General features: G+C 40.7%; 1 protein-coding gene across 4 annotated transcripts in view; it reads left to right on the top strand.

The window, feature by feature from the left end:
- svilb (supervillin b) overlaps nt 1–12,661 on the top strand; it is a 46,748-nt gene that overhangs the window by 28,975 nt on the left and 5,112 nt on the right. For all 4 annotated transcript variants that reach the window (XM_077516185.1, XM_077516157.1, XM_077516165.1 and 1 more), the window contains 14 exons: nt 335–691; nt 770–928; nt 994–1,130; nt 2,742–2,889; nt 2,961–3,106; nt 3,223–3,398; nt 6,910–7,060; nt 7,153–7,432; nt 7,504–7,655; nt 8,584–8,689; nt 8,761–8,968; nt 10,038–10,171; nt 11,769–11,924; nt 12,002–12,145. In XM_077516185.1, coding sequence (XP_077372311.1) covers nt 335–691; nt 770–928; nt 994–1,130; nt 2,742–2,889; nt 2,961–3,106; nt 3,223–3,398; nt 6,910–7,060; nt 7,153–7,432; nt 7,504–7,655; nt 8,584–8,689; nt 8,761–8,968; nt 10,038–10,171; nt 11,769–11,924; nt 12,002–12,145 — 2,454 coding nt within the window. The remainder of the gene's footprint in view (nt 1–334; nt 692–769; nt 929–993; nt 1,131–2,741; nt 2,890–2,960; nt 3,107–3,222; nt 3,399–6,909; nt 7,061–7,152; nt 7,433–7,503; nt 7,656–8,583; nt 8,690–8,760; nt 8,969–10,037; nt 10,172–11,768; nt 11,925–12,001; nt 12,146–12,661) is intronic.

Genomic DNA, 12,661 nt, shown 5'->3' with positions numbered 1-12,661 from the left:
AATGTAGAAGAAAATGAATCTCAAAGTATTAGATGCTGCATGTTTTTGGGTTTTGGTGCAGCTGTAATTAGCTCTTGGGCCCTCAATACATTAGACTAACATTAACATTAACATGCTGTCTCCTTCATTAAAATGTTTTACGGCTCCAGGCAGATTTTTTGCAATTTATTTGGCCTAAAATGGCTCTTTTGACAGTAAAGGTTGCTGACGCTCGGTTTAGAATAATGCAATTGAACAGTCTCTCAACATAATGATTTTTTTCAGACAGGTGCTCGGGATTGTTAGTCAAGGGTCATTTTTAGCTATAAATGTTGTGACGTGTCGTGTCCATCAGTGTCCGAGCTGCAGGAGAGCACCTTGACCCTCACCGACAAGGCGGTGAAGGAGGTGATGAAGCTGGACGACGAGATCTTCTCTAACTTCTACCGCCGCGTGGCCGAATTCCCAAACGTGCCCTCGCGGATCGAGCTCAGCGAAGACTTCGACGCCATCTTCGGCTCACGGCAGGGCCCCGGCAGGCTGACGTCGGCCATGGTGCGGCACAAGCGCTCCGTGCGTCCATCCAGGAACGTGCAGGCCTCCCGCAACCCCGTCAAGATGCTGGCCGCCCGCCAGGACATACGTCACGAGTACACCGAGGAGAGGCTCAATGTGGCTCAGCTGGAGAGTAAGAGGATGTCGTCGGACAAGAGTGAGTGAAATTTTTTTGACGTCTATAGCCGTCGATGGCAGCGAACGAGTTAAACAGCTGTCCTCTTCTGTGTTTCAGTGGGTAAAAGCTCAGAATATTCTGATGCAGCTCTGGCGGGTCTGTCAAGTAAGGAGAACTACAGCACCGTGAGTTTGCGCAGCGTCAACATAGCGGAGACGCCCACGTCCAACAACAGCGCCGTCCCGTACAAAAACCTTATGCTGATGCACATCAAAGGTAGTTAAGTTCTCACACGAGGGACCCATCCAGGCTCTTGTCTCATCCGCGGTATTATTTTGTAGGCCGTCGCCATGTTCAGACCAGACTAGTGGAGCCCAGAGCGTCGTCACTGAACAGTGGGGATTGTTTCCTGCTGGTGACACCCGAGCGCTGCTTTGTGTGGATAGGAGAGTTCTCCAATGTCATCGAAAGGGCCAAGGTGATCTGTTTTCATACGTTAGAGTATTACTAGGGGTGTCAAAATGAGTGCGTTCATTTTAAGTTAATTTAAAGTTCTTTGAACGGCACTTTTTATTTTTTTATTTTTTTTTTTATTTATTTATTTTTTTATTTTAAGATTAAGATTAATGACGGGCGGCACGGTAGTCGAGTGGTTAGCACGTCCGCTTCCCAGTTCTGAGGTCTCCGGTTCGAGTCCCGGCTCGGACCTTCCTGGGTGGAGTTTGCATGTTCTCCCCGTGCCCGCGTGGGTCTTCTCCGGGTACTCCGGTCTCCTCCCACATTCCAAAGACATGCATGGCAGGTTAATTGGGTGCTCCGAATTGTCCCTAGGTGTGCGTGTGAGTGTGGATGGTTGTTCGTCTCTGTGTGCCCTGCGATTGGTTGGCAACCAGTCCAGGGTGTCCCCTGCCTACTGCCCAGAGCCAGCTGAGATAGGCGCCAGCAGCCCCCGCGACCCTTGTGAGGAATAAGCGGTCAAGAAAATGGATGGATGGATTAATGACCGCTCCTTACTTGGAATGTCTGTTCTGGGGGAATTCCTCTCACAATTCAGCAGATACGTCCATGTCAAAATTTAGCAGTACTAAATGTTGTAAATAATTGAAAAGAAGAAAAATGAAAAGAAAAAAGGAAAAAAAATAAATGTTTGTGGAGACTGGGGTCAAGTTGTGTTTTAAAACTGTGCATAATTTCACAAGTTACTAGGGCTGGGAATCTTTGACTGTCTCACGATTCGATTCGATTACGATTTTTGGGTCTACGATTCGATTCAGAATCGATTTTCAATTCTCGATTCAAAATTATTTGATTGACAAATGTTTTCTGCTTCAATTTACAGATATGCACAACATTGTCATGATCTACTCCAGTCTGCTTTGCAAGACAAAATGACAAATAGAGACAATAAAGTCTTTTTTTTTTTTTTTTTTTACATTTATTAATTTTGTATTGTAAGTGCCTTTTTCCACAAAAACAGCATGTGGGCTACAACTGCCTTTTCCCCTTCTTCTTCATTTCTAATTTAAATAGAATAAATTTTTGGATATTAATATAGATTCGATTCAATTAATAAATGAGAATCTCGATTCTTTTATGAATCGAATTTTTGGCACACCCCTACAAGTTACTTCATGTTAAAGATTAGACAAAAAATGCACTGAGCTGTCGCCAACTTCTTACAAATGCAATTATGGCAATATTAGTGGCAGAAAAATGACCAACACAAATCAATATCACAATTGTTTTTCTTTTACAGTACAATACATCTTTTTCATTTTAGCTCAATTTTGTGAATTATTATGAAATTACTGTATCAATGACTAAAAGATGAAGCCATATTTCTATTAGTTTAACATTTTTTCCCCACTTTTATGTTAACAAGAGCATGAAAACTTAGGGGGGAAAATTATTGTACATTTTATTGTACATTTAGAACAGATATCAAATTTGCGATTAATCGCGAGTTAATTATTGAAGTCATGTGATTAAAAGCAATTAAAAATTTTAATAGCCTGTCACCCCCAATTATGACGTATAATTCATCATTGCAAGCACTATACTGAAAATCTATGGATGGATTTTTTTGTAGGCTATGGATCTGGCCATGTTCATCCAGACAAAGAAAGACTTGGGCTGCAGGGCGACCAAGGTGCAGACCATCGAGGAAGGCGCTCATGCGCAGAGTCCAGACTCACAAGAGTTTTGGACCATCCTCGGGGGGCAGAGTGCTTACCAACGTAAGACATAATTCAAGTTTTATTTTCGAATGGTTAAAAAGGTTTGACCCGTTTCCTGTCTGGGTGAGTAGCTGCCGGTCCGCCTGAGGAGGACGACCGCTTTGAGAACGCCATCGTGGAGACCAACTGCATCTTTCGCCTGATCGATGACAAACTGATGCCCGACGATGATGAATGGGGGAAGGTCCCTCGCTGCTCTTTGCTGTCATCCAAAGAGGTCAGCGCCAAAAACACCACGGACAACTTTTTTTTTTTTTTTCAGGAAAATGTCCATCTCGAGTTTCAGCACACCATTACTTTGCCCCATTTTTAAGCTCATGGTCTGCCCTCCAGGTGTTGGTGTTGGACTTCGGCAGCGAGGTGTACGTGTGGCACGGCAAAGAGGTGACGCTGGCCCAGAGGAAGGTTGCCTTTCAGCTGGCCAAGCACCTCTGGAACGGGACCTTCGACTACACCTGTTGCGATATCAACCCGTTGGATCCCGGAAGCTGCAACACCCTCATACCGAGGTGCCTAACACTGCAGCTTCAAAGTCATGGATAATTGTCACCGGCATGGTGTGTGTTGTGGGCTGAGAGGTTGGATTCCAAGGTGCAGACACAAATAAGGTTTTAACTATTTATTCACATAACTTGACTAAACTAAAAACAACGAGAATGCATCGAGAATCACGACACGCCAAGCCCTCCTTGGGCAGTGGAGAAGCACAGCGAAACAGTGAGCAATAATCCCGCGAACACACACATTTCTCAGACCCTTAACTCATTTGCTCCCAATAACATATAAAAAATAGCTTTGGCGTTAATAATAAGCACTGCTGCTAACTCGGTACAGTTCAAAAGCAAGTAAACAGACTTACCAGCACTTTCTTGATCATCATTCTGTCACGGCTGGCCGTGTTGTTGCGCTCGGGGTGACAATAGAGATGACGCTGTGTGTGACGTGGCCCGTACTCGAAGCCGATTGGCTACCGCGAGACGAAACGCGAAAAAAGTTCATTTTTTTGAACTTCGACGAATGTGCGGATTTTCGTCGCGAATGTGCGGATTTTCGTTGCTGCGTACCGCGTCCCAACGCGCGAAACGCGTCCTCCGCGCCGCCCCACGCACTTTCGTTCCGTTGCGCGCGAACTCCATTGACTACAATGCAAACGCGCCGCCGAATCGCCGTCCCTCGCTTTTGGTGAGAACGCAGCATAACACTCCACAATTACAAAATCAGCATAATTGTAAGTAATAAGTTTTTTTTTATGTTCTAAGTGTCCCAAAGACGTATTTATACGTTTTTTTGTTTGTTTTGTTTTTTTATGCTAGAGCATACAGAAGGCTTTGATGCAGCCTCTCAACTGCAAAGAACGGTTGCAGAAATGGTAGTTATTACACAAACGGCCAGCAGGTGGCAGCAGAGCAAAGGAGATCAACCAGGGCCATCTAGAAAAAAAACTCAATTACTTACAATTTTAAATAGATTTGTGAAAACTGATGAAACTTAGCTCTCTTCTAATGCTAATTGCTGCAAAACGGAAACAGATAGAAAGATACTTTTTTTTCCTGATGAAAGAAGAGACTTTAATCTTTCTTTTGATAGGTTCCACGCTTTTATAGCAATAGAACACAATATTCTGTGGGCCTTGCAAAATCAGTCAAAATCCAGTAAAACGGCCGGGAGCGAACGGGATTGCTTCTGTGAAAATGGCTGGGAGTGAATGAGTTAAATAGACAGTCAATCAATCTCATTGGTTGTGGCTAGACATGATGTGAGTACTAGTACTGACATGGAATTCTCTGATTGGCTGTTGACTCCGTAATTACTGATAGTTCCTGACATCAACAAACATTATATAGCATAAAAGATCCTTGACATCATATAGTCCATACATCATATAGCCTAAAACTAGTTGAAACTGGATGCTGTTAAAACAATACCAAAACAGACACGACGCAACGGGTCGTGAACTCTGGCGCACGGTCATGAACTCTACTCAAACTTAACCCAGGCGTGACCCCAGACATGAGACAAGACCCAAACATTATTCCTGCATGACTCAAGTCATGACAGTGGTTTTGGTACTACAAAACCACCACCATTGAACATTAGGATCTGATAATTTGGTACAATTAACTGTGGTGTATTCTATCCTACAAATCCCATGAAGTTAAACTTACCTATAATGGTAATGAAGTCCAAGGCTTAGCAACCCCTAAAATATGGACAAAAGACTGGATGCGGGCCTTGACGGTTTAGTTTGATATTATTGTATCAAAAGTGTCTGCTTTCTCTTTTATCTTGACTGAATCTTGTCTGATCAGAGTCATCCAAAAACGAAGCACTAAATGGTTTCTGCCATATAAAAGACTGGCCAACAGATATCAACTACTAGGGACGTATCGATAACTGCAATATTGTGATATTGTGATATTAAAGGGATACTTGACTCAGTTAGCCATTTTCAATAGGAAGAAGATCATGTTTTGTCTATAACAGTGGCGAGCGGTGACCATTTCGAGTGGGCATGCTGGGCTGAGAAAAATGCGAGCGCCCGGAAGATTTGGTGGTATTTTTATTGTTACTTTTAATATTAAAGATTATTGAATTATTATTTAATACCACTGTGTAGGGTAACGATATCCAAACATCACGATACGATATTATCACGATATGAACGTCACGATACGATAATTATCACGATTTTGTGGAGGCGTTGGTGATATTTAAAAAAGATCACAATATTATAAAAAAAGAGAGCTCATACTAAAAAAAAAAATAAAAAAAAGCACAATATTGTGCTTTTGTACATAACAGCAATGCATATAAACCACCTCCAATCTCTATTAACAATATTGAGGAAGTTACTTGGTAATGCAAGCACACATTGATCGCTTCACAAGAAAATTAGGTTCCCCTTCATCCGACAATTAGCATAGATCTTCAACATAGAAGGCCAAAACATCCCTAATGAAAATTAAGTTGAACTAATAAGCTAGCCACTAGAGGGTGCTAAAACTGCACAAATGGAAATCAACCTGACTTTTTTTTTAACAAATGTGTTCCTTTTAATTATCGTGAACGTGTCGACGACGATATTGTGGCAGTTTTAATATCGCAATATCACGATATTGCCCTTATCGTGACATCCCTACTGTGTAGGTATAAAATTAAAGGGGAAATATTCAGGACTGACACCGGTTGATAAACTAAAATTCAAAAAACAATTTCGTTAACACAAATAAAATAAAGAAAAATGCTTTTTAAAAAACGGAAACTAACTGAGACTGCATTTTATGTTCATAAAACCATAAAACTAATAGCAAAAATGTCCGTTTTAGTCGTTGGTAATTAATATAATGCATGAGCCTTTGTGGATTATTTTAAATGTGATTTATAAAGTAGGCTATCGCGAGCTTGCCAACCTCCCACAATATCGTGATAATTATCGTATCTTGACATTTGGATATCGTTACGTCCCTACCAACTACCCAAGCGGAACTGGTTCACCTTGAACAACTTCTTCCTGTCAAGATAGCAGTGTGGTGGTGGAGCCAAATGCAGACAAGCAGGGAAGCAGGGCAAGGAGGCAGAGGTGAAGCCAAAGACGGATTTAATAGAACGAAAACAAGGCAAACTTGGGAGGAACTGTGGAGCAAAAAAATGCGGCAGCATGTCAGGAGGAAATAATATTGAATCGACAATGGATAGCGGGGAGACAAGAAACTAAATACACACATACTAATTGACACAATTAGACACAGCTGGGCAAGACACAAGTGGCAGAGGATGCTGATTGGTTGACACATGAGGAAGGGCAGCAGGTGGACAAGACAAGGCTTGACAAGACTAGGGGGAGCACACAAGGACAACAACGCAAAACACAGATCATGACTGAACTCAAAGAAACACGAGGATAATGACAGAACCCAAACTAAACCTGAACCATAACAAAAGTAAAACAAAAACGTAACCAAAACCCAGCCCAAACCATGAATGATACTTCGTCATCGGTGTGACAATCTCCTGCCACAGGAAGGGCCAAGGCCGTCCCGAATGGGCGATATTCGGCAGGCTGACCGAGCACAACGAGACCGTCTTATTCAAGGAGAAGTTTGTGGACTGGTCCGAAGTGAAGCCGCCACTGTCACCGACAGAAGGCAGCGAGCAGCTACCAGAACAACAGGTTTGTACCAAATACTTGTTGACACACCACCACTTTAAGCCTAAAGGATGGTTTTTATGCTAATTATTTTTACCATTGGTTTCATTTCCCAGAAGTCCACGGGGCGAGAGTGCCGCCCGTACGACGCCAGCCTGATGCTGCCGCTCCTCCAGTCGCCCGTCGCCACCATCTTGGACGGCGTGAACGTGGGCCGCGGCTACGGCTCGGTGGAGGCCGAGGACCACATGAGGACTCAGGAGATCAGCACCGTCTCGGTGGACGTGTGGCACATCCTGGAGTTCGACTACAGCCGCCTGCCGCGCCAGAGCATCGGCCAGTTCCACGAAGGCGACGCCTACGTGGTGAAATGGAAGTACATGGTCAGCACGTCAGGTAAGTCCTGCCATTCACTCTGTTTGCACACACCGGATGGTTTGAACTTCTCGGGTTTTTTTTTGCTTCAGTGGGACGCAGAAACAACCCAGAGGTGAGAAGCACCGGACCAGGCCGGGAGAAATGTTGCTATTTCTTCTGGCAAGGCCGACACTCTACTGTTAGCGAGAAAGGAACGTCGGCCTTGATGACGGTTGAGCTGGACGAGGAGAGAGGGGCTCAGGTAGAAATAGAGATTTTTTTTTTCCTTTTTGCATCACTTGTTGCTAGGTAGAGTTCACAGGGCTTGTGATTGGCCTACAGATCTATTTCTAAGAAAGTAATATCACATTAAGTATAAATAATATAAATAAATAAATAAATAAATAAATAAATAAATCATAATTAATTATCAGTATAATATTATTCTAATTATTAATTTATTTTTTTTTTTTCTGGTCATGTCACATGTTGCTAGGCAGAGTTCATAGGGCTTGTAATCGGGACATAAAAATATCCACACCTCTCCGCCTTGCAGAATCTCTGTTTAAGACTTTTGTCTGTATTCTGGCTTCATCTCGTAAATAAGGTGAATCTTCACACTAGAGCTGGTCAAAATTAATCGATTAATCGACAAGATATCGTTTATCAAATTAATCGACAGCGATTTTAACTCTTTTACTGCCATACGTTATCCAAAAAAAACAACCCCCACCGTGCCAGACTATTTTGAGCATTTTAAATCATCTTTCAAGGTAAACAGAAAATTGTGTGCTTTTACTACACATGCAATGTGGGTACCAAATGAAAGTTCACATTCCATTCTTTCATTAGAAAAAAAAAAAGTATGTTTCTACCTTATTCTGTTCTTTAGTAATCACCATTTGAAAATAGGTAATTTGAGTGACATTGAGCGAAAATTGAAATTTTTTTTTTATCACTATATGAACACGATGTAAGAAATAAACAACAATCACTAGTTAATAAACAGTAATCAGGAAAAAAAATATTTTGTAATTACGTTAAAATTACAAAATACAAAATTAAAATGAATCAGATTACTCGATTAATCGATTCTAAAAAATATTCGATAGTGACAGCACTATTTCACGCCTGTGATGCGGCAATTTTTCTTAATCTCTGTGTAAAAGTGTGCTTTTTGTGCTCACAAGGTACAAGTACAGCAGGGAAAAGAGCCTCCATGTTTCCTGCAGTGCTTCAACGGCGGGATGATCGTCCACGCCGGAAAGCGGGAGGAAGAGGAGGAGAACATCCAAAGTAAAAAAAAAAAATATTTTCAGTCCATGATATGCTTCTCTCGATTTGTGGCATTCATCGGTTTTTGTTAGGCGAGTGGCGTCTGTACTGCGTCCGTGGCGAGGTGTCGGCAGAGGGCCACCTGCTGGAAGTGGCGTGCCACTGCAGCAGCCTGCGCTCCCGAGCCTCCATGATCCTGCTCAGCGTCGACAAGGCGGCCATCTACCTGTGGCACGGCTGCAAGACGCAGGCGCACACCTGCAGTGTGGGCAACACGGCGGCGCTCAAGATCAAAGAACAGTAAGGTTTTGTTTTTTTTGTTTGTTTTTTATACAAGTCCTGAAATAGATAAAAATGCTATAGACTTAGACTTAGACTTGACTTTATTGATCCCTTTGGGATGGCACCCTCTGGGAAATTTACATGTCCAGCAGCAATGAGAACAGATAATAAAATAAAAAATAATTCAATCAATCAATAAATACGGTTATTACACCAGAGATTGAATTAATAATAATAATAATAATAATAATAATAATACTAAAATAAAAAATAAAAATTCTAATATAATATAATATATAAATATAATATATATATATGTATAATAAATATATAATATCTATATATATATATTATATATATATATATATATATATATATATATATATGTTTATAACACCATTTTCATTGAATAAAAAAAATATTCAATAAACATACTGTACTTAAATAATACAAATGCCGTTAAATAAATATATATATTTTTTAATATAAATATGAATATAAAATAATAGCAACTAAAATGTTAGATTTGTAAGAAGTCATGAAGAAATAAGTTAAATAAATAAATGAATAAAGAAAAGGCTAAGTGACAATTCAATAAAAGAAGTGAAAATGCCTGCCACTAAAGAGATGCAAAATGAATAGTAAATAAGTGAAAATTAATTTAAATGAATCCAAATTATGTTATTTATATTTTAATAATGTCAGTATGTAAAACAAGTAAGTTACAAAAAAAATAATTTAATGACTTTCAAATTCAATCAAATAAATACAAATGTCCCCAAATAAATAAAAGTGCCACTGACAGACTACAAATATCATTAAATAAATTCAAATCCTATTAAATAAGTACAGCTTCATTTTTATAAATACAAATTCCATTGGATAAATAAAAATGTACATACAGGTAAATAAGGTAACAGGTAACTATTTAATTAAATAAAACTTAAATATAAATATAAATTCAATAAATTACAATGTCAGTAATAAGAGCTGTTACATTCGGGGGAAAAAAAAAAAGATGATTAATAGGTTCGATATGATGATTAATGAAATAATATGAAAAGACTTATGAGACTTCTCCCTTCAGGTGTCCTCTTGAAGCCGGACTCCACAGCAGCAGTAAGGTGACCATTCATGAATGCGAAGAGGGCATGGAGCCGCCAGGCTTCTGGGAGGCTCTGGGACACAAGGACAGGAAGGCCTACGACTGCATGCTCCAAGGTGTCAAATGTCCGTTTCACACAGCTCCAAATATTGTCTTTGAGATTTTATCCTAGGCTAAAGGAGTAGTTTGGAGTTTATAATCCCGTAAAATGTCATATTTCATACCCCATACCAACACAGGGCGAGCTCTATAGCATGTTTTGGAACATGCTATACTGTAAATATCGCTTCCATGAAGAGTCGAGACTAAATATTGGCATATCTATGGGAAGTGAAAAGGGTAGACAAAAGTATTGGGACACCAACTGAAGTGAAAAACACTATTTGCACAAAAATTACAAAGAGTTTTAACAAAAATATTAGGACATCTGCATCAAGGAGAACGAGTGAGTTTTGGGCAAAGCTAATGGGACCCCAACAGGAAGCTAAAAACTTAAGAAAACACATGGACGCCCGATCGGGGATGCAAGGCGGGGGGTGCAACTTGAGGCTTGTACAAAAGTAACGGGACACCAACAGGAAGTAAAAAAGTGAAGAAAATGTGGAGGTTGGACCAAAGTCTTGGGACACTTAACATGAAGAAAATGTAGAGTTTGGGCAAAATTATTGGGACAAGTGAAAGGGGTTTGGACAGAAGTATTGAATTTAAGCTAGTGCCATTTAGAACATCACTTCCGGTATTCGCTCTTATTATGAAACTAAATGGTGACACTTCCGGTTTCGGGCTTAGCAGCGCAACATCAACTTACGAGTGCTATGTGATAACGTGCGGACGAGGAAACACCGCCCAAACATTCGTAACAAACATTTTAGAAGGAACAAGCTATAGCTGATTCTGGCAAGAAGGTTACAGACAAGAAATAAGGACAACAGGACCCACCAGTCATTGACGCACACGCTAGCGCCGGACTTCCTGCTGCTATCGCTGCTGGCGAAGACTGATTCTCATTTTGTTCAAGCGGCCACAAGCACGAACGCGAGGGTAAGTTGTGTCACGTGAACTCGCTTTCCAATGAACAGACTACAAATTGTGCAAATTAGGATTCGGCATAGTTACGCAGTTAAAGTTGAACATATCAGACTTAAGGAATAGACAGCTTTGTAGCCTTTTCTGCACTCGGCGAGTGAGTCACGTTCAGGTGCGCTCGGCTTTTTTCCGTTCAGAGCCGATTTTTTTTGGGACGAGTTCTGAGACATAAAATTCTCGAATTTTCTGGTCAAAAACCGATTTGGTCGAGAACAGAAGCGTTCGAAAACCGAGGTTTGACTGTACAGGAATTTCAAAAAGTTTTGACAAAAATATTGGGAGAGAAAATGAGAAAAGAGAAAATGTGAAGTAAATGTGGGGTTTGGACAAAAAATAATTGGACATAATTGGACTTAAGAAACACACGGACACAAGCTCTGTGCATGCCTCGACCACCCTGATTTTCAAGAGAATGTGGGGAGCCGCTTCGATTAGCCAGGAGTCGGCTGCATTCCATCCCAGAATGGCACAAACGCCCTCTTCTCTCTGTGCTAGTCAAGCAGAAATACCAAAAGAAAGAAAACTCCACACACGTGCGCAGTTAGTCCGAACCTTGCACACGAAAATCTGTAGTTCAAACAACAATATTGGTACAACATAACAAGGAAATCTTCATTTCTTTCTCAGACCCTGGAAAATTCAACTTCACCCCGCGACTCTTCCAACTGACCAGCAGTTCGGGAGAGTTTGTGGCGACAGAATTCTTCCACCTGTCCCGCGCTCCGGATCTTGTCAGCTCGCTGCCCTTCCTGCAGGAAGAGCTCTACAATGCAGTGCAACCCGGTGAGGCTCGTCAACGCCGGATTTCTCTTTCTTTGATTCAGGTGTAGACTAAAGACTGGACTGTGCGGGTTTTCCAGCGTTGTTCCTGGTGGACAACTTTCATGAGGTCTATCTGTGGCAAGGCTGGTGGCCTCAGGACAGCGAGAGCACTGGATCAGCTCGCATGCGCTGGGATGTGGACAGGAAGTGCGCCATGGAGACGGTACTACAGTACTGCAAAGGTAATTCATTCCACGTTGTAACTATAATCAAAAGCCGAACTTCTTAAGCTTGTCCCCCACCCATACTTTTAACATTTAGTTTAGTTTAGCTTAGCTTTGTTTAGTTTTTTTTTTTTAAATTTATTATTATTATTATTATTATTATTATTATTATTTTATTTTATTTATTTTTTTTAACAGTTGCTTACTTACTTACAACCATACCATACAACATATGAAACAGAAACCCCCATAGCAGACCAAGACCAAAAAAAAACAAAAAAAAAACACACATACAATTAACTCATTTGCTCCCGGCTGTTTTACTGGATTTTGACTGATTTTGCAAGGCCCACAAAATATTGTGTTCTATTGCTATAAAAACATGGAACCTATCAAACGAAAGATTAAAGTTTCGTCTTTCATCAGGAAATAAAAAGTATATTTCTATGTTTCCTTTTTGCAGCAATTAGCATTAAAATATAGCTAAGTTTAATTAATTTTCACAAATCTGTTTAGAATTGTGAGTAATTGAGC

The sequence above is a fragment of the Festucalex cinctus genome, chromosome 1 (assembly GCF_051991245.1).
Source record: "Festucalex cinctus isolate MCC-2025b chromosome 1, RoL_Fcin_1.0, whole genome shotgun sequence".
Classification (NCBI taxonomy): Eukaryota; Metazoa; Chordata; class Actinopteri; order Syngnathiformes; family Syngnathidae; genus Festucalex; species Festucalex cinctus.
The sequence above is the reverse complement of the archived record's forward strand: the minus strand, read 5'-3'. Positions and strand labels throughout refer to the sequence as shown.